General features: G+C 38.8%; 1 protein-coding gene across 1 annotated transcript; it reads left to right on the plus strand.

Annotated features, from left to right (window-relative positions):
* The first annotated feature begins 1,945 nt into the window (after nucleotides 1-1,945).
* On the plus strand, nucleotides 1,946-27,170 carry c19h1orf131 (chromosome 19 C1orf131 homolog). The gene is made up of 7 exons (XM_051644902.1): nucleotides 1,946-2,314; nucleotides 2,993-3,261; nucleotides 9,853-9,912; nucleotides 17,889-17,984; nucleotides 22,722-22,808; nucleotides 22,927-22,964; nucleotides 23,167-27,170. Exons 1-7 carry the CDS (start codon nucleotides 2,227-2,229, stop codon nucleotides 23,282-23,284), a joined length of 756 nt encoding a protein of 251 aa, XP_051500862.1. The 5' UTR covers nucleotides 1,946-2,226; the 3' UTR covers nucleotides 23,285-27,170.
* Nucleotides 27,171-27,623: the final 453 nt, after the last annotated feature.

Genomic DNA, 27,623 nt, shown 5'->3' on the forward strand with positions numbered 1-27,623 from the left:
GTAAGAACAGCGAGTCAGACCCACTCACATGAGAAACATCCAATGGTTTACTCAGACATTGATTCTATAAAAGACATTGCCTGATTTGGACATGTAAATACTTTGCGACCGACCTTCGTTTCTATTCTCAGTTTGCCCGGAAACATCAGAGCAAACGAGATCTTTTTCTGATGTAAGAGTTTCTTACATTCCTTGAACCGATTGCGTTTCTCTCTTGTCGAACTCGCAAAGTCCGGGAACAAGAAAATATTATGGTTCTTCCAAGAAAGCTTCCCTTTGCACCTCGCCTGGCGCAACACAAGATCTTTATCGGATGATCTCATAAATCTGGCCAAAATCGATTGGGGCCTATCTCCCTCAGCAGATCTGTGAGCCTGGACTCTGTGAGCTCGCTTGATTTCCAGCTTGTGGCCTGTTATGTCGAGCAGACTCGGGAAAAGCTCGTCTAGGAATTTCACCATATCTCTGCCCTCCTCATGCTTAGGAATTCCAACAATTCGAATGTTATTCCTGCGGCTTCTATTCTCAAGATCTTCAAGCTTTTCAAGGAGATGTTCCAAATCAACTTTGGTCGCGGGCGGATTAGCGGTTAATTCCCTCTCCGAAGATTCCAAAAAATCGATTCATTTTTCAACATCAGTCACTCTTGTAACTAACTCAGAGAATTTTATTTCCATCTACATAATCGATCGATGTATTACAGCGAGATCCTCCAAGTCAGCAAGAATCTTCATCAACATCACCGACATGTTGGACAGTTGATGCTGGATTCCTTCTCCCGCCGTGCCATCCAAATCGAGTCCCCGGTCTGTAGGCCTGTCGGGGCTTTCATCCTGAACACGTAAGTGTCTTTTAATGTCTCCAGAGCCCGAGGATTTTGACTTCTTTGCCATGTTTTGCAACAAAGGGCAAATGTGTAACTGGGTATATCAAAATTCACCAGATTATAACATGAGAATAATCGAAAATTCAGCAAAGTGCGCAGAGCTCATCGCTTACACGTCTGCTCCTTGCATGGTGTCACGTGACCCCCCTACTGGCATTTCCTTTATGTGCTTTCTTGGGAAGCTTCTTATCTGGTGTGTTGGGTCTTAAACCACAAGTTCCATCACTTTCTTTGTAAGCCTTGCATGAGTAGGAGTGTGTATCTTGTATCACTCTATTCTCTTTAACGGTGACAACTCCCATTTCTTCCGCAGCACATGGCTCACAGGTCACGTTCTCCTCCATATTCACTGGAGTCTGACATATTTCTAAGCTTATTCTCTTTGAAAAAGTCAACCACCCTTGGAAAATATATCTTAAACAGAAGACTATATATGTATACTTAACAACAATGCAACTATACTAGGTAAACATTGATAATTGCGTGTGAAAACACTGGCCGATGTTCCTCAGTGGAAGAACTGGACCATTCGTTCCACCATCTTGGCCTCCCCATGACTGCGCTGAGTCAAGGCACGATGGGAATCGACTTGCTGAGGACACAGCTTAATGCTGATTGGCTTAAACAACTGTTATGCTTTCTAATTTTTTTAAATGTTTGATCTTTTTAACTCTCATATCTTGTTTTTATGTGTATAAATTATATGTGAATATTCCCAACACTCTGACAGTGCGATCTCTGTAAGGGATATGTGATTATCATATTTCTGAAATATCTAAAATACATGTCTTTATTAAATAACAAATGGATGAAAATACACGTCTATGGTAGAAATTAAATAACATTTACAATGAGTGTCTTTTTCATAATATTTATTTTCATTTTAAAGAAACAGAATTTTAATTATATCCATTTAATCAGCAACAGTGCATAACAGCAGGTGGCGGTAACGCACTTTTATGTTGCGATCCGCCAATAAAACGGAAGAAGAAGCAACAGCGAATGAACGTGAATCCCGCGATATCTGCCTTTGATCTTGAAGGTGTCTGATCCACAACGAGAATTGAGAATTGTCCGACTTGACAGCACGTATTTCACTCCTTCCCTGACTGCAGCTGTCTACTCTCGTCTGCTTTCAAGGCGAGGCGTTTGGCATCTCAAACGAGCCTAATCTTTTGCGAGCGCTTCTCGTTGCTGTGCGACTTCAAATTAACGCCGTGTAATAATCTCGCGAGATTGACGAGAGTGGGTTCCGGTCTAGACACGACCCGTTTAATGGTGTACACACGTGAAACACACGAAAGCTAGCATTTTAGTTAAAAACGTTTTAATCATTTGAAATGAGCGTTACGAGAGATGCAAAAGGAGGAGAATCGGACGAAGATCGGATTTTCCTCGATCAAGTTTTAAACACGTTGTATGATTTTGGTGAGCACGAAGATTTTTATTAATAAGCTAAAAGACATACTAACACATCTAGATATCAGCCAATGATCATTCATTTAATCTTTAAAATTAGTATTTAAAAAAAAAAGAGTAAAATGTGTATATTACTAACTATAACAGTGTCAGTAAACCGAAGATTATATAATATGTTTGATGTAGTAATCTATGGCGATGTTGAGAATGGAATACTAGTGTACTGCATACTGTGCAGTATGTATTGTATACTGCTGTTTTTGGTTTTTGAAGTAATATGTGAAACAGTACACGGTGTGCAACACAAAAAATTTCAAGCAGTAGTATGCTACATCTGAAAGTAAATACAGTTTTTGCATTGTTGTTATCCCCCAAAAAGTGCTGCTTTTTTAAAGTCCTATCAAATAATGACTCCACAAAGAGATGGAACTACATTAATGTTATGAGATAAAGTATTTCATTCCATTGTAGTGGGTCATCTAGGTGTTCCATGCACATAGACAATTTGCATACTGCAAACAGCATACATACTGCAGAATTAATGTGAGCAGTATGCAATTCCAAACATAGTTGCATGGCCAAATGTGCTTCTCGATGAATGGAGCCCCCATGTGTAAACTCGAGTCAATTAAGTTTATCAATCATCTGTGATTCTTGAGTATTATTTTTTTTTTCTTTCATGTTTAGGCGACGGTGCAAAAAACAGGAGATTAAAGAAATCACGCAAGAGGAAGAAGACTAAAGAGGACAACACTGATATTGAGAAAGATACTGAAGAAAACGCACATACTGTCAGTTATGAGACTGACTCAGACCAACACATGACAAATGTGTCAAACTCTTCAGTATGTGAAAACACAGTATCTGGAACTAGGCAGTCCAGTGTGGAGGTTGTTACATTTATTGATCCTCTGAAGAAGAAAAAGTTATCACAGCCTGTTGAAGCAAGGCGGAAGGTAAGAGAAATCATAGCAAGACTTCCGTGGTGTATCCAAGTTGTTCCAGGAGCGATTTATCCATTAGCATTCCCAATCATCTCAATGGTAGTTGCTCAGTTGGTGCATGCAGTATGGGGCTAAATTCTAAAGTTTTTGAAGCAGAAAAGCATGGTGAATTGCTGTAATCAAAAAAAATAAATGCATTGTATTATCAGTGCTTGCATTTAAATGCATTGAATTTACAGTGCTTGCATTTTGGGAGGCTGAAATTTAACATGGTTGTATTTTTAAGCATTGAATATTTAATTTGGAAAAATTTCACAACTAATTTCATTATTTAAAATTACAAAATAAATATTCACCTTCCAAAGTTCATTTCCAAAATATTCAGTTCATTTGAAAATACCATCTAGATTTTTTGACAGTTAAAATTCAGCCCGTTCTGTTTCACTTAAATTCACTTCCTCAAATTCAGTGGTTCAAATTCGGTTGTAAATTCAACCTTCCACATCCAGGAACTGCAGGAAAAGCAGCAGAGTACCGATGCACAATTTCAAACTGGTGCTATTCATTTTCACCAGTAGGTGGTGCAATGCTGTTGCACTGCTGAAAACCAAAGCTACAGGTAGAGAGAACAGCCAAGTATGAGCAGAAACAAGAAAATTAAATAAAATAATAAATTACAATAAAAATAATAAATGAATGAATGAAAAATTAATTAGGCCTAAATCAATAAACAATAGTCCTACCTTTATGCAGGAGTTGGTACAAAGTGGCCGCATGATATAGTATTAAGTTCAGAAGGAATGATGTCGATGTTATACTGTATCTATGGGGAAATTGTCTAGCTTGTTGCATCTTCCCACATTCCTTCTCTTTACAAACTCTTATCTTCCTCTCTGACACTGAAGGGCGCTGTCACGTGCACATTGTTATGCATTGATGATCAGTTTGGGCGCAAAGCGCAGATCTCTGCTTAATCAGTTAATGTTTGTACATTTACCTTATGTTAGTGCTTCCGCCCTGTTGTGCACATGAAATAGCCCTGCCAACACGTTAACCTCCTTTATACTTTTTATATAGTCTTCATAGACCCTAGAAGCTTACACCCCAATAGTTGACCCACAGATGGTAAATGAAACATTGCAAAAGCACATTTGATGAACAAAGCGGTAATTGTGTAAAAACAGCAGATCATAGCCTCCAGCACAAAAATAATTACAAAACTATGTATTTAATTATGTAGTTAATTAATTTGATTATTTAAGAAAATAACTTTGAACATTTCTCAGCGAGCTAAATTACAAGTATTTATAAAGGTATGCACAAATCTATGAATGAGCGACACTATACCAACAGATTTCAACACTTCCAAATGGACAGCAAAGAAGCACTTAAAAGTGCGTCGCATGTTCGTGTTAAGTGCAGGTTTGGGAAACGCACATGAAAAAGAAAAGAACATTTGCAACTTCACATGTAGAGAATGCTCTTTTAATAGCTAAGACCCATAGTTATCGGTAAAGCACGCAGCCTTTGCTTCTCATGATCAATGCACTTGGCTGGGAGTGCCCTCCGTTTCAGTTTTAAGTGCTTAGAAGCAATGGCAGCTTAGAAAGAAATGGCATGCAAAGAAAATAGTGCAAAACAACATACATGATTTAAGAGAAACATCAAGAGATATAAAGCTCTCGCTCCCTCATTACACATGCGTTTTGTGCAGGGTAGGTGGTGCTCGTGTCGCGGTTTCAGTGGCAGCCGTTGTCATATTTACAATGAACAAGAACTCCATTGCGCCAAGTCTCACACACACACACACACACATTTGTATTTACTAAAACCAACGTAAGTAAACACAATTTTCATTATCCAAAGTAGTTTTGGATCTGTTTTACCTTACCTCAAGAAGTGCCCTGTCAACACTGTTTAATTAGATTAAGTTGACCACAGATTTTAAACTGGGCTCACTTTGTTAACTGTTGCACTTCATGTAGTAGTTAAAATCAGCAGACAGTAAGTTAAATAATAGAAGTCAGTTGAATCATAATCTGTTGTTACATAAAGATAAACAAATGATAAAAACGGCACTAGTGTTTATTGTTGATTTGTCTGTCTTTGATTTGCCTACAAGAAAACCTGATGCAAATTTAGTGCAGAATTTATTTTTATTTGTTGTTTATAATGTCATTAGAATTAAGTGAAATATTTTTGGGTATGGTTTATGATTAGCATTGACGACATGTCACCCATTGAAATCATTTCATTTTGCAGTCTGTTTTAACCTGGCAAATCTACTTGTGCACTCATATGCTCCTAAGCCCTGGCTTTCAAATAATATCTCTTTATGAGTTTTTCAAAGGATCATGTAGTTTGGGAATTTTAATGACATTTATCTTTTCTTCCATGTTTTCAGCAATCTGATATGAGTTCAGTAAATTGTTTGGCTGTGAATAATTAGCCTTTCAATGACTGCTGCAGAAAAAGATCAAATATTTTTACCTCTTTGCGGCGCCTGTCGCGAAGAGCCGTGCACGTGAAAGCGGCAGGATATTGGGTGCACGAGCACTGGTTGCATGATTTGCCACTTTCCGCGTGCCTCTCACTGAAAATGAACTAGATACTCGTAAAAGCGAATGTTCTAAAGGCTTGCTAGTGTGTAACGGCCTTTAGAAAGTCCAGTGTAGACAGCTTCAAGCCATCGCGGCGAATTGCACACCCAGTATAGACAGCAACATTGATTATGCCAGACAATTGTACGTGCGTGTGTGTGTGTGTATATATATATATAAATATATATATATACACACACACACACACATACATATATGTATATATGTGTGTGTATATGTATGCATGTGTGTATTATATATATATATATATATAATACACACACACACGTATATACACACACGTATATACATACATACATACATACATATATATATATAAATTACACACACACACACACAAAAATATATGTGTGTGTGTGTATATATATATATCACACACACACATACATATATATATACACACACACACACACACATGTATACACACACACACATACAGGTGCATCTCAATAAATTAGAATGTCGTGGAAAAGTTAATTTATTTCAGTAATTCAACTCAAGTTGTGAAACTCGTGTATTAAATTCAATGCACACAGACTGAAGTAGTTTAAGTCTTTGGTTCTTTTAATTGTGATGATTTTGGCTCACATTTAACAAAAACCCACCAATTCACTATCTCAACAAATTAGAATATGGTGACATGCCAATCAGCTAATCAACTCAAAACACCTGCAAAGGTTTCCTGAGCCTTCAAAATGGTCTCTCAGTTTGGTTCACTAGGCTACACAATCATGGGGAAGACTGCTGATCTGACAGTTGTCCGGAAGACAATCATTGACACCCTTCACAAGGAGGGTAAGCCACAAACATTCATTGCCAAAGAAGCTGGTGCTGTATCCAAATATACAGAGTGCTGTATCCAAGCATGTTAACAGAAAGTTGAGTGGAAGGAAAAAGTGTGGAAGAAAAAGATGCACAACCAACCGAGAGAACCGCAGCCTTATGAGGATTGTCAAGCAAAATCGATTCAAGAATTTGGGTGAACTTCACAAGGAATGGACTGAGGCTGGGGTCAAGGCATCAAGAGCCACCACACACAGACATGTCAAGGAATTTGGCTGCAGTTGTCGTATTCCTCTTAAGCCACTCCTGAACAACAGACAACGTCAGAGGCGTCTTACCTGGGCTAAGGAGAAGAAGAACTGGACTGTTGCCCAGTGTTCCAAAGTCCTCTTTTCAGATGAGAGCAAGTTTTGTATTTCATTTGGAAACCAAGGTCCTAGAGTCTGGAGGAAGGGTGGAGAAGCTCATAGCCCAAGTTGCTTGAAGTCCAGTATTAAGTTTCCACAGTCTGTGATGATTTGGGGTGCAATGTCATCTGCTGGTGTTGGTCCATTTTGTTTTTTGAAAACCAAAGTCACTGCACCCGTTTACCAAGAAATTTTGGAGCAGTTCATGCTTCCTTCTGCTGATCAGCTTTTTAAAGATGCTGATTTCATTTTCCAGCAGGATTTGGCACCTGCCCACACTGCCAAAAGCACCAAAAGTTGGTTAAATGACCATGGTGTTGGTGTGCTTGACTGGCCAGCAAACTCACCAGACCTGAACCCCATAGAGAATCTATGGGGTATTGTCAAGAGGAAAATGAGAAACAAGAGACCAAAAAATGCAGATGAGCTGAAGGCCACTGTCAAAGAAACCTGGGCTTCCATACCACCTCAGCAGTGCCACAAACTGATCACCTCCATGCCACGCCGAATTGAGGCAGTAATTAAAGCAAAAAGGAGCCCCTACCAAGTATTGAGTACATATACAGTAAATGAACATACTTTCCAGAAGGCCAACAATTCACTAAAAATGTTTTTTTTTTATTGGTCTTATGATGTATTCTAATTTGTTGAGATAGTGAATTGGTGGGTTTTTGTTAAATGTGAGCAAAATCATCACAATTAAAAGAACCAAAGACTTAAACTACTTCAGTCTGTGTGCATTGAATTTATTTAATACACGAGTTTCACAATTTGAGTTGAATTACTGAAATAAATGAACTTTTCCACGACATTCTAATTTATTGAGATGCACCTGTGTATATATATATATATATATGTATATGTGTGTGTGTGTGTGTGTGTGTGTGATATATATATATATATATATATCACACACACACACTATATTGCCAAAAGTATTCGCTCATCTGCCTTTAGACGCATATGAACTTAAGTGACATCCCATTCTTAATCCATAGGCTTTAATATGACGTCGGCCCACCATTTGCAGCTATAACAGCTTCAACTCTTCTGGGAAGGCTTTCGACAAGGTTTAGGAGTGTGTTTATGGGACTTTTTGACCATTCTTCCAGAAGCGCATTTGTGAGGTCAGACACTGATGTTGGACGAGAAGGCCTGGCTTGCAGTCTTCGCTGTAATTCATCCCAAAGGTGCTCGATCGGGTTGAGGTCAGGACTCTGTGCAGGCCAGTCAAGTTCTTCCACACCAAACTCGCTCATCCATGTCTTTATGGACCTTGCTTTGTGCACTGGTGCGCAGTCATGTTGGAACAGGAAGGGGCCATCCCCAAACTGTTCCCACAAAGTTGGGAGCATGGAATTGTCTAAAATCTCTTGGTATGCTGAAGCATTCAGAGTTCCTTTCACTGGAACTAAGGGGCCAAGCCCAGCTCCTGAAAAACAACCCCACACCATAATCCCCCCTCCACCAAACTTCACAGTTGGCACAATGCAGTCAGACAAGTACTGTTCTCCTGGCAACCGCCAAACCCAGACTCGTCCATCAGATTGCCAGATGGAGAAGCGTGATTCGTCACTCCAGAGAACGCGTCTCCACTGCTCTAGAGTCCAGTGGCGGCGTGCTTTACACCACTGCATCCGACGCTTTGCATTGCACTTGGTGATGTATGGCTTGGATGCAGCTGCTCGGCCGTGGAAACCCATTCCATGAAGCTCTCTACGCACTGTTCTTGAGCTAATCTGAAGGCCACATGAACTTTGGAGGTCTGTAGCGATTGACTCTGCAGAAAGTTGGCGACCTCTGCGCACTATGCGCCTCAGCATCCGCTGACCCCGCTCTGTCATTTTATGTGGCTTACCACTTCGTGGCTGAGTTGCTGTCATTCCCAACCGCTTCCACTTTGTTATAATACCACTAATAATTGACTGTGGAATATTTAGTAGCGAGGAAATTTCACGACTGGACTTGTTGCACAGGTGGCATCCTATCACAGTACCACGCTGGAGTTCACTGAGCTCCTGAGAGCGACTGCTTGTAGAAGCAGTCTGCATGCCTAGGTGCTTCATTTTATACACCTGTGGCCATGGAAGTGATTGGAACACCTGAATTCAATTATTTGGATGGGTGAGCGAATACTTTTGGCAATATAGTGTATGTATATTTATATATATATATTAATAAAATAGATTTTTTTTTTTTTTTTTAAATCAAAAGTCATGGGCAAACATGCTCTTCTGCTAATAGAAATACTGTTTAAGAAAGGGTGTTCACATTTAAGTCTTCTTTAAAAGAACCAGACGACAAAAACTAAAAACAGTATCATATGTACTAATTTACACGTGGATGCGGCATTGCAATGCAGTCCGGTTAAACCCTTAATCCTTTAATTTGGCAGAGCTTTTATTTTGATGGAACATGAGGGAAGACGTTTGTTTGAAGTTGAGTTCACAATGGCCATTTACTGCAGAGAAATGCTTTTATCTACTCTTCTGTCCACAAACCCAGTGTTATGGGGTTACTTTAGATTTTGATAGTAACTTTAAGCAGCCAAACATATTTGGGAAACATGGAAAATGTGCACTTAGTGAATCTAGAGCGAGCACATTAGTATGTTTACAGAGAACAGAGCTGCGCACATCCAGCAGCGCATGAAGACCATTTATATATAATTAAATTGCAGCCCTTGCGGATTGATAATTGCATGAATGAATAAATCTTTCAAATACAGTTGACCGAGCTGATGCAGTTCTTTCAGCACTCATCCCTGTCTCAATCGATGTGTTTACTCTTAGGCCCCTGACATCAAAGAAAAGAAGAAAAAAGAGCTGAATGAGGAACTAACAATAGAAAAGGTGAGTATGTCTTTAATTAATGTATAAACTGCTTTTGTATTTGCAGTGGGAGAGGCCGCATAATACACACTGCAAATAATTTTCTTAATCAGTATTTTTGTCTTGTTTTCTGGTAAAAAAATATCTAAACATCCTTTAGACAAGATAAATTTGCTTGAGAAGCAAAAATATGAGACATTAAAGGAATAGTTCACCCAAAAATGTTTTCTCATCATTTATTCAGCCTTAAGCTGTCTCAAACTCTTAAAACTGACTTTCTTCTGTGAAATACAAGTCAATGGGGTCCAACACTAGCAAGCTCCTGAAAGGACTTAAAGGCAGTTTTAAGTTAATCCACATGATTTGAGTGCTTTAAACCATGTTTTCATAAAGTCCCCATGAAGAGCCTTGACGAGCGCAGTTTGATTTGTTGTTTTGCCATATTTCCTACTGAAACAAGTGACATGTAGAACAACTATTAAAAATAGCCAATAGGCTTTAGTGTACTGCCACACACACAACCCTTTCCACTATGCTGCTCATGTCAGTGCCACTTACCGGGGACAGCTTTTCCAAAGACTTGAGAACTGAACCTCTAACTAACAAAATGAATCCATAACCAGCCCACAAAAGCACACGGCACATCGTGATCTATGCTTAGAACGAGGCTGGAGCCGATGTGCAAGTCCAATGCAGATGAATGAGAAACGAGCGAGTAAAACATAATAAATTGTAGGATGTTTTGGGCAGAAGAATGAACTATTTCTATGCAGAACGACTTAAATCCAGGATTTACACTCTGCCCTGCGGACACCCAACAGTCTACCAAAACAAGACGTAAATGAGCTAGAGGCCTGAAAAGAGTCCATAAAATCTGCTCTGTTGAACGTCAACTGTTTTCCAGAACAAAAGAATGATTTTAACACTCTCAGCTGAAGGAACAACCTTCCCCCAAAACCCCACTTGGAACCAGTCTTTGTCCTTCGATTGAACCAATTTACTACAGTTAGAAAATAGACTAATAAGGGAGCACGAGACATTTTCTGTGGAAGCATGACTGTCACATGCTAAGAAACTCTATACAAGACTAGAGTGCTTGAAAACTGTCTTTGGAAGGATCCCTTTGGAAACTGTCTTTAGCTGGACCAAAACTAGTGTTTTTCTATCATCTCCAAAAGCACAAAAATAACTTTTCTTGGGTTTTTACAATGCATATACATATATTATGAACTATAAAAGATTGTATCATTCTACACTGCACAATGCACAGTCCAATTCTGATAGTAAAAATGTATCTTACACAAATTATTATAGCCTCTTTTAACCTTTAAAATATGTGTAGTGACCTGTAATCACATTTATAACAGATAAATTGGTGATTATGAATTTTAATCTTGTATTAACCATGTTAAAATAGTTAACTATTTTTCAGAGCAAATGTATCTTGTCTGGTTTGCCTTTACATTAGGAGCGCAATGGATGAATTAATTGTTATAATTTGCTTTAATATAAAAAAAATGTATGATTAAAACATACTTTTTCGAGTGGGAATTTAAGAGACCTTTACACAAAGGATTGTAAATCAACTTTGAAAAAGGATGGTAAGAGGTGATCATGTGACATCATAAAGACACTTCTGATTGGCTCAAGACACCTTTGGGGTGTGGCCAACCTCAACTCAACAAAACCTCCCCACCTAGGATGAACTAACTCTCTTGGCTCTTGGATCTTGCTCTTCAATGAGCCCATCTTCCCTCTGTCCAGGTTGCGCACATTGTAGAGTTCAGGAAAGCTCGGAATGCAAAGTTCAGAGGAGCTCCTCTCTCTTCTCTGCACTACGACTTCCACACGTGATGGGGAGTCACAAGTCTCCCTTGCGGGAGGCCTCTCGTCAAAGCCCGCCTGATCATTCCGGCACCGAGCTATCCAGCACCCACGATCTTGATAGAGGTCCAAAAACATAGACGTAGAACAGCCAGAACTTTCTACGGACCCAGCCAAAGAACCAAAGCAACGAAATGCAAGTACACCTCCAGACTTTTGGTGGTGTTTTATTTAAATACTTCGGGTAACCCGGTTGCAAATCGAGATATACTAAATGAAGTATCGATGTGTCAGGGCATGGTCTATAGACTCCATAAAGTTCAATTTTCTCTGTTACAGCTCACTCACCAACCTGTATTAATGTTTGTCTATGTGTGTTAGTTTAGTTTAGGGGTGAAACAATTAGTTGACGTTATTGACAGCGTCGACGAGAAAATTTCGGCAAAACTTTCGTTGTTGAATAGTCGTTTGATCACATTTAACGTAACATGAGATCACATTAAACTAATGATGACGCACGAGAGCAGCACTGCAGCTCTCGTCTGACTGAGGAGAGGAAGAATTACACAGCTCACAGTCCAGATGCACTCTAAACTTTCCAAACAGCTTCAGGTGATGTAGATGACAAAGTAAGAGGGAATCATAATGCAAAAATACAAAAGTAAATACAGAAGCACACTCGTTGTGGAATAAGTGGAGCTTATGTCGAGTGTCTTAAAAGGAAACACCCCGGCGTTACATCTTAAATGCAGTTAGATTTAATGCATTATAGCTTTATTAAAGTTCAAATAATACTGAAGGTCATGTAAGTAACTACAAACTCAAACTGGTTTGAAAATTTCTCTGTGCAGTCAGCGCCTCTTCTGTGAGTTGCGCGAAGTGTCCCGATCTAAGGGGGAGAGATTGAAACTGCATCCAGCTGCTGCACACTCTGTCGCGGGGATGTTTGTCCCTCGAGTGCGTGCATTTAATGCTAGATTATAACGTGATGGCTTGCGACTTATTGAATCATAATATGTCACTGTGCATTTCTTATCGTGAAGAAAATTGGCAATACGCAGCTTTATTAATAAGAGAGAGTTTGTTTTTTTGTGATTTAAAGATGGATTGAAGTGAACAAAGATGAGAGAGGGTAGTCTTTGCTCCATTATACACTGCAACAAAATACATTTTTGATTTGTTTTTGTTTTGGCTTGTTTTCCAATATAAATATCTAAAACTCCTTTAAAACAATGTACATTTTCTTTAGCAGCTATACTGCAGAAGAAAAAATTGTTATCTGAGAATGTTTAATATAATATTAAAAATACAAATATTTTAAAATAAAAATTATTTTAAAAAATATGCATTCACCTGAGAAGCAGCATATAAGATATTTAGACTTGCTTTTAGAGAATAGATCTTGAATATAAGTATATTTTGTCTTTACTGCACTCGCAGAAGTATAACCAAGTGACAAAATACGCTTATTTAAGATACATTCTCTTAAAGCTAGTCTAAATATCTTGTTGCTTCTCAAGTAAATATATCCTGTTTTAAGGATTTTTTTTGACAATTTTAAATGGAAAACGAGACCAAAACATTTGATAACAATAGGATTTTTGGGGGTGACGCCGTGTGAGGAGCAGACGTGTGAACGGCGAGCTCTGCGCACTTTGCTAGTTTTAATACTATTTGTGTCATAAACCGGTGAGATTCGATACACCTTGATTCTTAAATGTTCTAGGAAGACAATATGTCAAAAAATTCAAAATCCTCGGGCTCTGGAGACATTAAAAGACACTTACATGCTCAAGCTGATTCCCTGCAGTGGCAGGTCGGAAGCCCCGGACTCAATTCGGACGGTGAACTGAAAGAAATCCGGCGTGAATTGATGAATGTGTCAGCAATGCTGACGAAGGTCATTGCAGACTTGGAGGATCTTGCTGTGATACTTCGATCGATCACTTCCATGGAGACGAAATTCTCTGAGTTGGTTACAAGTTTGTTGGATGTCAAAAAACAGATCGATTATCTGGACTCATCGGAGAGTGAATTAGCTGCTAACCTGCTAGCGACCGAGACAGACTTGCAATGCGTTTGGGAAAAACTGGAGGATTTGGAGAATCGTAATCGATGAAACAAAGTCCGAATTGTTGGAATTCCTGAGCATGAGGAAGGCAGAGATATGGTGAAATTCCTAGACGAGCTCTTCCCGAGTCTGCTGGACGTAACGGGCAATAAGCTGGAAATCGAGCGAGCTCGCAGAGATCCGCGGAGGGAGACAGGCCCCGATAATTCTGGCCAAATGTCTGAGATCATCTGATAAAGATCTCGTGTTACGCAAGGCGAGGAGTAAAGGAAAGCTTTCTTGGAAGAACCACAGCATTTTCTTGTTCCCAGACTTCCTCGACAAGAGAGAAACATGATCGATTCAGGGAATGCAAGAAACTCTTACATCAATGGAAGGTCACTTTTGCTCTGATGTTTCTGGCCAAACTGAGAATAGATACTAAGGATGGCCGCAAAATATTTACATGTCCCCAGCAAGCATTGTCCTACATAAAGACAATGGAGTGAGTAAGCCATTTGGTGATTTTTCATGTTGCTGCCTAGTGGACCGACTCACTGAACATACACTTGACTGTTCGAGGAAACTGGGCGCCTTTTTAGTTTCTTTTTGTGCTGGTTCCACATAGCGGCTGGAGTTTGTTTTGTGCAGAATCATTTCTTTGGGACAGCTTGTGGATGAATCTGCTTGTTTTGGTTGCTTATGCCTCCTGTTTGTTGAATATATGTGAGATGTGACGTCCTTGATGTTCCATGAGTCTTTTTAGCTGGAACAAAGAGACTGCAGATTTTAAATGTTTATATCTTCTGAAAACAAAGTCTGGCAACTTTTAGATGTACACTAGCATATAGATGACAATAAAGCTAATAGACATGGACTAAAAGTAGCAAAACTTCAAATTTGATTTCACAAGCGATACGATCGGCCTTGGGTGAGAAACGGACCAATCATAAAATATAAACCAATCATAAATCTTGACTTTGCAGTCTCCTAGACACGATTATGATTTGCAGTTCGATTACACTTCCTTTCACTTGACATGTGCAGAGCGTGTATGCGCGTAAAGCGTGAGGAAGTGCTTAAGTGTTGGACCCAATTGACTTGCATTGTATGTATATCATATTTCCATTAAAATATCTTTGTGTTCCAAAGTCATATGAGTTTGAGACGGCATAAGGGTACATAAATGATGAGAGAGCTATCATTTTTGGGTGAACTATTCCTTTAAGTCTTTTTTTCAGAGAAATCTAATGAAATGTAGTGAGGTTTATGCTTAAAACAAGAAACTATTTGCCAAAGGGGTAGGAAAAAGAATCGTTTTCCCTTTGAATTCATTGTATATTATTACACCATAGGCTTTTTCTGGGTCACAGATGGTCTTCGGTGGTGGCTGACGTATACGGTCATACACATGCTCAAAGTTGGTTTATTACATAATTGCATTTAAATAATACATAATATAATTGCATTTCATGTTTGCATTGGATATGAATAATTGTTCACCATCTAGGTATATTGAACCTTTGAATTCAGTGCATAACTTTTTACTTTATGTAATGTGAAATCAAACTAAACAATGTAATTAGCACCTTATTTCTATAATTACATTTATAAGAAAGACTAGCTACATTCGCCTAACCACAGAAATAAGGTGCCGATCATGGTCTTACCTTTGCTTATGTCAGTAATTGTACTGTAAATATAAGGGCAAGTGCATAAAGGGGTTTAAAGTGTGGACCTCCAAGACTTGTCGACAAATTATGGACAAAGTTTTCCTCCCGTTTAGTATACAGTGGCTAGTAGTATGGAATTACCTATGTTTATGTATACATTTGTTTTATAATCTTGTTTGATCTTTATCTAAGTTATAATAATGAACAAACACAATCTGTTTTAACTAATAACACACAAATGATTGTATTACACTACATAATACATCATTCAAACATTCACAGTGTAGATTGGAAAAAGTATGTGAACCCCTAGGCTAATGAAGTCAACAAAAGCTATTAGAGTCAGGAGTTGGCTAACCTGTCATGCAGTTAATGAAATGGGATTGGAAGTGTGGGTTTGACCAAAACTCATTTTGAGTTTGCTATTCACAAGAAGCATCTGGAAAGGGTTACAAATTATCTCGAAGAGCGTAGATTTTCATCTGCCTACAGTTAGACAAATTGTCTATAAATGGAGACTATTTAGTACTGTGGCTACTCTCCTAGAAGTGGCCGTCCAGCCAAGATGACTCAAAGGGCACACCACAGAATGCTCAGTGAGGTAAAAAAGAACCCTAGAGTGACAGCTAAAGAATTGACGGTATCCTTGGAACTGGTTAACATCTCTATTTGTGAGTCTACTATACGGAAAACATTAAACAGGCATGGTGTCCATGGCAGGACACCACGAAGGAAGCCACTGCTTTCTAACAAAAACATTGCTGCAAGCCTTAAGTTTGCGAAAGTACACCTTGACACTCAATAATGCTACTGGGAAAATGTTTTGTGGACTGATGAAACTTAAGGTTGGATTCTTTTGGGAAGAACATGCAGCACTACGTATGGCATAAAAAGGGCACCGTATACAGACTTAAAACATTATCCCAGTGGTGAAGTATGTTTGAGGGAGCATCATGGTTTGGGGCTGCTTTGCTGCTTCGGGGGCCTGGACCGTTTGCCATCACCGAGGGAAAAATTAATTCCCAAGTTTATCAAGATATCCTACTACAGGATAATGTCAGGGTGGCTGTGCGCCAGTAGACGCTCAGTAGAAGTTGGATGATGCAGCAGGACAATGACCCTAAACATTGAAATAAATCCACTACAGAATGACTTAAAAAAAAAAAAAAAAAAAAAAAAAAAAATATCCACCTTTTGGAGTGGTCCAGTCGGAGCCCAGACCTTAACCCAATAGAGATGCTGTGGGATGACCTTGAGAGCTGTTCACACCAGACATCCTAAGAATATGACTGAGCTGAAGCAGGAAGAATGGTCCAAAATTTCTTCTGAACGCTGTGCAGGTCTAATCCGCAGCTACCGGAAACTCTTGGTTGAGGTTATTGCTGCCAAATGAGGATCGACCAGTTATTAAATTCAAAGGTTCACTTACTTTTTACACAGCACTGTGAATGTTTAATGGGATGTGTTAAATAAAGACATGAAATATTATAATTGTGTTGTTATCTTAAGCACATTGTGGTTGTCTATACTTATGACATAGATGAAGATCACATTTTACAACCAATTAATGCAGAAAACCAGCTAATTCCCAAGGATTCACATGCTTTTTCTTGCCACTGTATGTTATGTTTGATATTAGGAAATAAACTGACCTTGTTTGCCTTCAGATATTCCTTAAGATTAACTAAATTATTAGGAGCCTGATGAAAGGAAAACAATATCTGTTATGGAACAGGAAACAAGCATTTTCACTAGCACAGTCCCAACTCAGTAGTGTTCTACTTATGGGAACAGTCTGAATATAAGTAGTCTTGCTGAATTTGTGTTTTAATGAAACATATTTATGAAAATATTTAGTTTGCTGAAACACATTTAGAAACTTTGACTACAGCTGCAACAGTTGTAATAAAAAAAGATTCCACCTTATAGGTTAGCATATTTAATTTGAAACTGCAACATTTTTGTCAAAAAAAAAATAAATAAAAAAAAAAAACGAACAAACTGTTACTGCTTTAAAATCGTGATCAGTTTTAGTATGGGTGATGATGTGTATTTGAAAAACCTTTATTTTGGCGCATGTCAAAATAATCCAGCAGAGCTGATATCTTGCTCTAGTAGTTTTGTGATGGCTCGCTTACCATATTGAGCACACTCGCACGAAAGTGCCAAACGTGAGATTAATTTTATTAATTTGGTTTTGGCGGCCCAAAGTTTTGCTTGGGCGGCCGCTGAAATATTTTCAATGCCTGTTCTGATATTTCTCTAAAAACAGTATATTGTATATGTAATTTATATCATATGTATTGTATATAACTGTAATATAATTAAATATTATGTGTAGGATGTTTAGATTTTTTACTGGAAAACAAGACAAAAAAAAAAAAATTGCTTTTTGCAATTTATCCTTGAATGTCCCATGAAAATCTTGTGATCGTGCGTGTCTTCCACAGGCCCGGTTTGAGGTTCACAGGTTTGGACTGTCCGGGTATCAGAAACAGCAGCAGAGGGTTTTTGAGCAGGACAGAGCCATCATGCTGGGAGCCAGAGTGAGTTCACCTTCACATGGTTCTCTGTGTCACTTCTCAAATTTGGTAATAGACTGATGCAAAGCCATTGCTAAACCCTATTTAGGAGGGCATTGGCCCCCGTTAATTTAATCTCAGACCCTCCTAAAACATCTGACTTTGCAATCAGCACATAAATGTGTGATTACCTGTTGTGATCCCTTTAAACAAGCACTGCATTAGTTTGAAGCGCGAGAGTGCTTTGGTGGCTTTTCCCACCTCTAAAGACTGACTATGCAGCATATCATTGGTTTGACACACTATACACCCCTTCATTGAATTAGTCGTTCATTTGAGTTTCAATGAGACTTCGTGACGAAGCGAAGATCAGCGTCTTTTGATTGAAGGAGGAATGTCGTTCGTTTAGTTCGGAGTGGCTGGATGAATTATGAGGAAAAGTGATATACGGTATTATCACGGTATTGAATTACATTACAAAAACTGATTGAAAGATAAACAAACTATTGTTGTTCTCTTTATAACAAGTTTAATGACTTTTTTTCAATACAAAAATGGCCTTTTACAGATAACAAAGAACTTTGAAAAGAACCATGAACATTAAAAAAAACTTGAACAACTAATTGCCTACAACAAGTATTCTTGTTTTTTTTCAGGATAGCAAAATAGTTGCTAATATGTAGCTAGGTTCTAGCTACACATTTAACATTTCACAAGTTCACGGTAAGGCAATGTACAATTGTGTTGCATTCCAACTAGAACTTAATATTGAAATCATCATTGTGCCACATTGCCATTATTCATTACAAGACTAATTATTAGCTTATTACAACTGTATTTTAGTTGTTACTAGAAGGCAAACTTTACTGGGTAGCTAGCAGAGTTTTTGCAAATTACTCTTTTGCCACTTGAAAGCAAACTAGATATTATCTGCAAATGGCAACAACAGTTCACTTTCTTTGTCGTCTTAGTTGCCACTTAGCTAGTTGTCTCTTAAGCCGACAGACCGGAAGTCATTTATTTCCAATAGAGAGTTGAACGGGGGCTGCGTGAGGTTCCGACCGCCTCCAGATGCGACATTTTCGGATTCTATTTGAGCTTCGGCTGCATTTTAAATATTTCAACTCATTCGACTATATCATATGCGACTGCCCGACCGGAAGTAATGTATTCATGCAAAACTATCAGTGCGAAGTGAGAAATATCAATGGATTTTGACCTAAACTTTATACTAAACGCCTGCTACTCCTATATTCTGGACAATTAAGAACTTAGAAGTCAGAAAGGATTTTTTTACGTTGCAAATATATCACAAAAATATTTTCAGTAAATGTGTGATCAAATGTGTAAATGTGGAATTTATTTCTGCACATGCAAAACCTATATATTTAAAGTAACATCTTTTAATTTCTGTTTCCTCTATGCTGAATTATGGTGGTTGTCGCTGTTATCATAATATTAACTATAAAAACAGTAATAATGACAAATAATACTATTAATAATAAATACTGAGTGAATATTAATCCTGAATTTTATTGAATCTGCTCAAAAAAAAAAAAAATCACACACAGTAATGTCATTCTGAGGTAAACCTTTGGTAGTTTCCCCTAGAGAATAAAATCCATTGCAAGCAAAATGACAGTTCAACACGACTGCCACTAGGGGGAGAAATACGACAGTCATATGTGAATGTCGGAGATCGTGAAAAGACAGCTTTAGAGTGTTGCCTCTCAGTTTTCAAAAACAATTTGGAAAAACTAGCAGAACTGTCATAACTTACCTTTATCTCAATGAACGGGATAATTGTCCCACTGATGAGCGAACATGTTGGAGGTGCTCCCTTCACTGCCACTTTTCTGCCACATGTTTTACACAAAGGGAAACCATCTTCGACCAACAATCTCTCTACATTTTTATGGAACCCAAAATACTTCCACATTTCCGACTTAACCCTATTAGAAGGTGAATAAAGGGTCAGCTGCATTTCTCCTTCAGCAATGTTCTCGTCCACGCTGGTTTTGTTTACATCAAAGGGCGCATGTGTCATTTATGCCGCATACATGCAGTGTTGTGAATCTTTATTATTTTTAATTTATTTATTTTTTATCCCCTTTTCTCCCAATTTGGAATGCCCAATTCCCACTACTTACTAGGTCCACGTGGTGGCATGGTTACTCGCCTCGATCCGGGTGGCGGAGGACAAGTCTCCATTGCCTCCGCTTCTGAGACAGTCAATCCGCACATCTTATCACGTGGCTCACTGTGCATGACACCGCGGAGACTCACAGCACAGGAGGCTCATGCTACTCTCTGTGATCCATGCACAACTTACCACGTGCCCCATTGAGAGCGAGAACCCCTAATCGCGACCATGAGGAGGTTACCGGGCCAATTTGGTTGCTTAGGAGACCTGGCTGGAGTCACTCAGCACACCCTGGATTCGAACTCGCGATTCCAGGGGTGGGAGTCAGTGTCAGTACTCACTGAGCTACCCAGGCCCCCCAACATCGCCATTACTAATCATTCAGTTTGTGCAATAACACCAGTTTCACCAGTGTTGTGAATCTTGAATCATTGATGGGGAAAAAAAACACTGTGCGATCAGAAAAATTTAAACAATTTGGCTAAAAGGTTATGTAGAATTATTTACAGTATTTTAAAATGCCCACGGTAACAACATCGTGCATGTTAATTACCGTGATATACCATATTACCGAATACCATCACATGCCTAATTCTGATTGGTCAATCCTGGGATTCTGCAGTCAAATTTTTTGTATAATGACAGCTTAAAGGTTTAGTTCACCCCAAAATCAAAATTCTCTCATATACTCTCATGCCATCTAAGATGTGTATGACTTTTTTTCTTCTGATAACACAAACAAAAGTTTTTAGAAGAATATCTTGGCTCTGTAGGTTAATTCAATGCAAGTGAATTGTGATCAGGCCTTTGAAGCTCAAAAAAGGAGATAAAGTCAGCATAAAACATGATTCCATTTGTTTAATCAATGTCTTCTGAAGTGATCCAGTTGGTTTTGGGTGAGAACAGACCAAAATTTAACTCTTCTCACTGTGCATCTTGCCATTGCAGTTTCTAGGCACAATGATGATTTCAAGCTTGATTATACTTCCTAGTGCTTTAAGCATGCACAGAGGGCTAGATGGCGCTATAGGAAGTGTAATCGAGCTTGAAATCATGATCGCCATGGAGAGTGCTGTCAGGATGTACAGTGAAAAAGGAGTTCAATTTTGGTCTGTTCTCACCCAAAACCAACTGGATCGCTTTAGAAGACATTGATTAAACCGTTGGGAGTCTTGTATGCTGACTTTATCTCTTTTTTTGGAGCTTCAAAGGCCTGATCACCATTCACTTGCATGCCTCTAATTGGATGGACCTACAGAGCTGATACAGAGCACAAACAAATCTTTGTTTGTGTTCTTCAGTAGAAAGTCATACACAACTGGGTGAATACATGATAGAATTATAATTTTTTGGTAAACTACCACTTTACCTGTATATTTGATGTATAATTTCAACTTGCCCCTTGTTTATAAAAAAAAAAAAAAAAGCAAATATCGAGGCTACAGTAAGACACTTAAGATGTAAGTGAATGGGACCAGTCCATAAAATACACACTGTTTCAAAAGTATAGCCATAAGATGTAAACATTATTTGTTAACATTATTTTAGTGTGATAAAATCACTTACCTTATCTGTGTAAAGTTTTATCCAATACATTGATTGCAGGGTTTCATTGTCATGAAAACATAGTAGTATTATAGCAGTGTTTCCCCTATATGCATTCTGCAGTGGCACACCAAATCAAGCTCCACTGCTGAAATTTCACATGGTTCACTGCGATCCATGCACAACTTACCACGTGCCCCATTGAGAGCGAGAACCCCTAATCGCGACCATGAGGAGGTTACCCCATGTGACTCTATCCTCCAGGGACACCAAATCAAGCTCCACTGCTGAAATTTCACATGGTTCATTTAATATTCTTGTATATTTTGTTACTATTGTTAATGTCATAATTTGCATCCCGACCTTAAAATCGATGCCTTACTCTCAAATGTGCATCTCAATGCAGAAAATATGCAATTATATATATAGTTTGAAATACTCAAACCAGCCCGTCTGGCACCAACAATCATGCCACGGTCCAAATCACAGAGATCACTTTTTTCCCCATTCTGATGGTTAATGTGAACATTAACTGAAGCTCCCGACCCATATCTGCATGATTTTATGCACTGCACTGCTGTCACATGATTGGCTGATTAGATAATCGCATGGATGATTGTTGGTGCAAGATGGGCTGGTTTGAGTATTTCTGTAACTGCTGTTCTCCTGGGATTTTCACGTACAACAGTCTCTAGAATTTACTCAGAAAGGTGCCAAAAACATCCAATGCGGGGCAGTTCTGCAGATGGAAATGCCCTGAGGAGAGAGGTCAACAGAGAATGGCCAGATTGGTTCAAACTGACAAAGTCTACGGTAACTCAGTTAACCGCTCTGTACAATTGTGGTGAGAAGAATAGCATCTCAGAATGCTATTCTGAGATGTGTGTTGGCACTATTTTGGCGGCACGAGGGGGACCTACACAATATTAGGCAGGTGGTTTTAATGTTGTGGCTGAATATATATATATATATAATGTAATTATGACTTTGTACATGAACTCTCAAAATTGTAAAAAAAAAAAAAAAAAAAAAGCCTTTGATTAAATGAACAATGACATTTTTGTTTCTTGTAGCCCCCCAAAAAGGAGCATGTTAATTACAAAGTGTATCAGCAAATGTTAAAAGACAAAAAGATGAAACAGAAAGAGGAAGCAAAATCAGTAAGTTTACCATTTTAAATTTGAATGATTGTATCTGCATGTTTTGGTAAAACACAACATCAAATGCAGAATGCAATATGTTCCTACTTATGTTCCTCACCTATGGGTCTTTTCTCAGGAATCGCAGAAAATTAGAAGGAAAGTGGGAAAAACAAGGTTTGAATTAATTTTTCATTTGATTTAAAGGCTAGAAGTCCTGTTTAATTTGACTAAGAAAATATCCCTTAAATAACATTTGCACATAGAAATAAGGACTGTCAAATGTTCTAGGCATTGGTGCCTTAAAATGGATATTGAGAATTTAAAATTGATAGTTTGACTATTTCTGATTATTTTTTTACTTTGGGTTTATTCGCAGGAGTGAGAAAAGTAAATCGTCCTTTGTCGGAGAGCTTGGAGGACAGGTTGGACGTTTCAAAAATGGAATGCTGATCTTGAGCACCAGAGATATTAAGAAACTAAAAGTGAAAAAGTAACTATTAAAGGTTGATGACTTATCTCATTTGTCTTTTTTTGTTACAATTTTCTACATTGTCATTTAGTGGATGCTTTTATCCAAAGTGACTTACAAATGAGGAACATAGCAAACAATTTGTCAAACAAAGTTCAACAACATCTGCAGTGTTGTACCACCAAGTTTTCAAGGTGGCTGGAGTAGTATACAGTTGAAGTCAGAAGTTCACATACACCTTAGCCAAATACATTTAAACTCATTGTTTCACAATTTCTGACATTTAATTGTAGAAAATGTCCCTGTCTTAGGTCAGTTAGGATCACTACAATTTAAAAAAGTCAGAATCATAGTAGAGAGAATTATTTCATCACATTCCCAGTGCATCAGAAGTTTACATACACTTTGTTAGCATTGCCTTTAAATGGTTTACAGTTTTTGTTGATCGCTTTGGTACTATTAAATCGCAGGTATGTGGTAAAACCTCATAACACTTGTAATGCAGCCAGTCTTTCATTCAAAACTTGCCAATGTGCATTCATCTGGTTTGTAAATATCTCACCCCAACCTTGTAACATAGGTATACTCTATAATCAAATGTACGCAGTTAAATAAAACAAATTAACTAAATGAAAACAAAACGCACACATTACATTAATTTGGATCAAGCCTGTCTTGAGCATTTGGCCATAGTGTCTAGTCCACATCATTGTTCATGCACCTTGTCATCATTGTTCATGCACCTTGGGAAAAACCTTTTAGCATGGTGAATCCATGCTTGACATCGGTCTACGCTGATGTCATCACATGCCTCATCCATGGCCTGAAGGAGGGTGGCACGCTCAAGGGGTTGGCGATTATAGACCTTCCACCTCTATGCTGAAAACTACTCAATAGGGTCGAGCACAGGAGAGTATGGGGGCAGGTAGAGGGTCATGAATCGCGGATGGGCCTGAAGCCATGCTTGAACCACCTCTGCATTTTGGAACCTGACATTGTCCCACACAATTACATAGGTGACCCCTTCACTTTGACAGGCCGGCTCAATTTCATTGAGAAACTCAATGAGATGTGCAGCGTTGTTGGAGCCAAGTAATGGCCTACGTCCTACCACAACATCTTCAGAGATAGCTGCGCACATGGAGATGTTTCCTCCACGTTGTCCGGGTACTTGGACAGTGGCCTGTTGGCCGATGAGGTTCTGTCCACGGTGACGAGTTAATTTGTTTTACTTGTGATGGTTCACATCATCATCAAGCACCATCACCCTCTTAAAAAAAAAAAAAAAAAAAATTATATTTCGGTTAGTTCTTTTTACAGTGTAGTTCTAGCATACATATGAAGTAGGCCGTGCATCAAATAGTAACAGTAATACAGTATATAGTGCTGTACCTGAACATACTCAGCCCTCAATGGTTTCACCCGGTCATTGTTTCTCTCAAAAGGCACCAGGTAAATGTGTTTCATTGATACCTGGTGCCTCTTCAAAAGGCGGGCTACTGTTGGTAGGCTGATGGGTGCCACATTGGCAAAGGTGTCATTGTTCTCCTCAATTGCCTGCTTTATTTCTGACAGCCATATATCATTACTGGCCCTCACCATTTCCACTACTGCCCACTCCTGCTGGTCGGTCAGCACATGGCCATGGCCACCACTATGGGGTTTTGTCAATTCTAAGCATAGAACAGAGTATACTGTCAATAGATCATACTGTAAGAATACTGAAACATGTTTCATGAATTTACATGCATTAGTTTACTGTAAATATAATGGTAAAGCATAGTATATATCCTCCAGACTTACCGGTTTTCTTGGCGAAAAGTTCGGATGATAGAATTGACAGTTGATCTTTTTAGATTTGGATCAACTAATCTGGCAGCCTCTGCCATCGTAAGGACTCGTTCACCACATGATCAACGATGATGGCCTGGAATTCATTAGAGACAACAGTTCTGCCTCCTCTCTGATGACTAACCCTTCGATGGGCCCCATGCCCACCTCTCGGACGGATCCCTTGTCACGAGCTCTTCCTATTCCTTGCTGTCTATCCTGCTCCATGTTGAAAGAAATTGCCAGTGTTTATACCCCCCTTTTATATGGTGACAAGTTGTGGTTACCACTATGTGAAATCAATTAGTAATAACGAGTATTCATTATATGTGGTTACATGTAATTTAGATGTTCATACAAACATACATTTCATTTGTGTATTTCTCAAAATCCATATACTGTATATAGCTGACAAACCAATTTAAAATCTATAGATTTACAAAAAAGTTCAGTGATTAACCATTAAGAAGAAGAGAAGCATATCAAAAGTATTGTGAGCATTGCATTGTGAAAGACAATTACTTCATATGAAAGGTATTTCTTTGATGACACTGATTAGGTGTGGTGAAAAAGTTACTGTGTAATTTTGTGTGCTGTACTTAGTCAATTGAACATGTGATTACATGTTTGAAAAAACAGCCTTTTTGATGATCTGCTATGAGTTTTGTACTAACAGCTGTGAGGTTTTAACACATACTTGAGATAATAGTACCAAAGCGATCAACAAAAACTGTAACTTGGCTCAAACATTTTGGGTAGCCTTCCACAAGCTTCTCACAATAAGTTGCTGGAATTTTGGCCCATTCCTCCAGACAGAACTGGTGTAACTGTGTCAGGTTTGTAGGCCTCCTTGCTTGCACATGCTTTTTCAGTTCTACCCACATATTTTCTATCAGATTGAGGTCAGGGCTTTGTGATGGCCACTCCAATACCTTGACTTTGTTGTCCTTAAGCCATTTTGCCACGCTTGGGGTGATTGTCCATTTGGAAGACCCATTTGTGACCGAGCTTTAACTTCCTGGCTGATGTCTTGAGATGTTGCTTCAATATATCCACATAATTTTCCTTTTGTGATGCCATCTATTTTGTGAAGGGAACCAGTCCCTCCTGCAGCAAAGCACCCCCACAACATGATGCTGCTACCCCCATGCTTCACGGTTGGGATGGTGGTATTCGGTAGAAAGCCTCACCCTTTTTCCTCCAAACAATAACGATGGTCATTATGGCAAAACATTTCTAATTTTGTTTCATTAGACCAGAGGAAATTTCTCCAAAAATAAGATCTTTGAGAGAGATTTAAACTTGGTATTGAAGGAGGGAGTGTGGGCTAGGATTCTAAAAAAGTCAAGTCTACATCTAGAGATTCAAGGGTGCGTCTGATGCAATTTAAGATTTTGCATCTATTATATTGGACACCCTCTAGGTTGTATGGACTTGGTCTTAAAGACACACCCACCTGCTGGCGATGCCAATCAGAAGACGGTGACGCAACCCATGTTTTTTGGGTATGTGTTAAGATACAAGAATATTGGTTGAAGATTCAGAGATTTATGTGTGATGATTTGGACACACAATTTTCATTTTGCCCCAGATTCTGCGTTTTGGGTGATGGGGTGGTCATTAATTTTGGGGATAGCCACTTTAAAGGTTGGGTCCTGGCCGGAGTTATGGTTGCCAGGTGAATCATTCTTAGGGGGTAGAAAACGGCGGGGGCACCCTCGTTTGGGGAGTGGTACGGGGAGATGGGTGGGGTGGCAGCATTTGAGGAGGCAATTTATAGAAGGTTTGGAAAATGGGATTTGTTTAATAGGAAGTGGGGTGGATATTTAGCTTTTTTGGAGGGTTCTCGGGGAGGGGCAGTGGAGAGGGATTTTAAATTTTTAGTTTGATGTGTATGTGCACTCTGTTTTTTGAAAGTATATATTTTTTTTTTTATATGTTATAATTGTAAGTGACCACTGTAGTGCGTGTTTGTGTTGGGTGGGATGTTTGGCGGGAGGGGTTTAATTTATATAACTGATTCTGTATTTTATGTTGTGTTTATCTGTTTTGTGGATGGAATCAATAAAAAATGTTAATAATGTGCACTTACAAACTGTAGTCTGGCATTTTTATGCCAGTTTTGGAGCAGTGGCTTCTTGCTGAGCAGCCTTTCAGGTTATGTTGATATAGGACTCGTTTTACTGTGGATATACGTAGATACTTGTCTACCTGTTTCCTCCAGCATCTTCACAAGGTCCTTTGCTGTTGTTCTGGGATTGATTTCTACTTTTCGCACCAAACTACGTTCAACTTTAGAGACAGAATGCGTCTCCTTCTTGAGTGGTATGATGGCGGCATGGTCCCATGGTGTTTATACTTGCGTCCTATTGTTTGAACAGATGAACATTGTACCTTCAGGCATTTGGAAATTGCTCTCAAGGATGAACCAGTCTTGGCTGATTTATTTTTTATTCTCCCATGATGTCAATCAAAGAGACACTGAGTTTGAAGCCTTAAAATACATCCACAGGTACACCTCTAATTCATTACAC

This window comes from Myxocyprinus asiaticus, chromosome 19 (genome assembly GCF_019703515.2).
Source record: "Myxocyprinus asiaticus isolate MX2 ecotype Aquarium Trade chromosome 19, UBuf_Myxa_2, whole genome shotgun sequence".
In the NCBI taxonomy this organism is placed as follows: Eukaryota; Metazoa; Chordata; class Actinopteri; order Cypriniformes; family Catostomidae; genus Myxocyprinus; species Myxocyprinus asiaticus.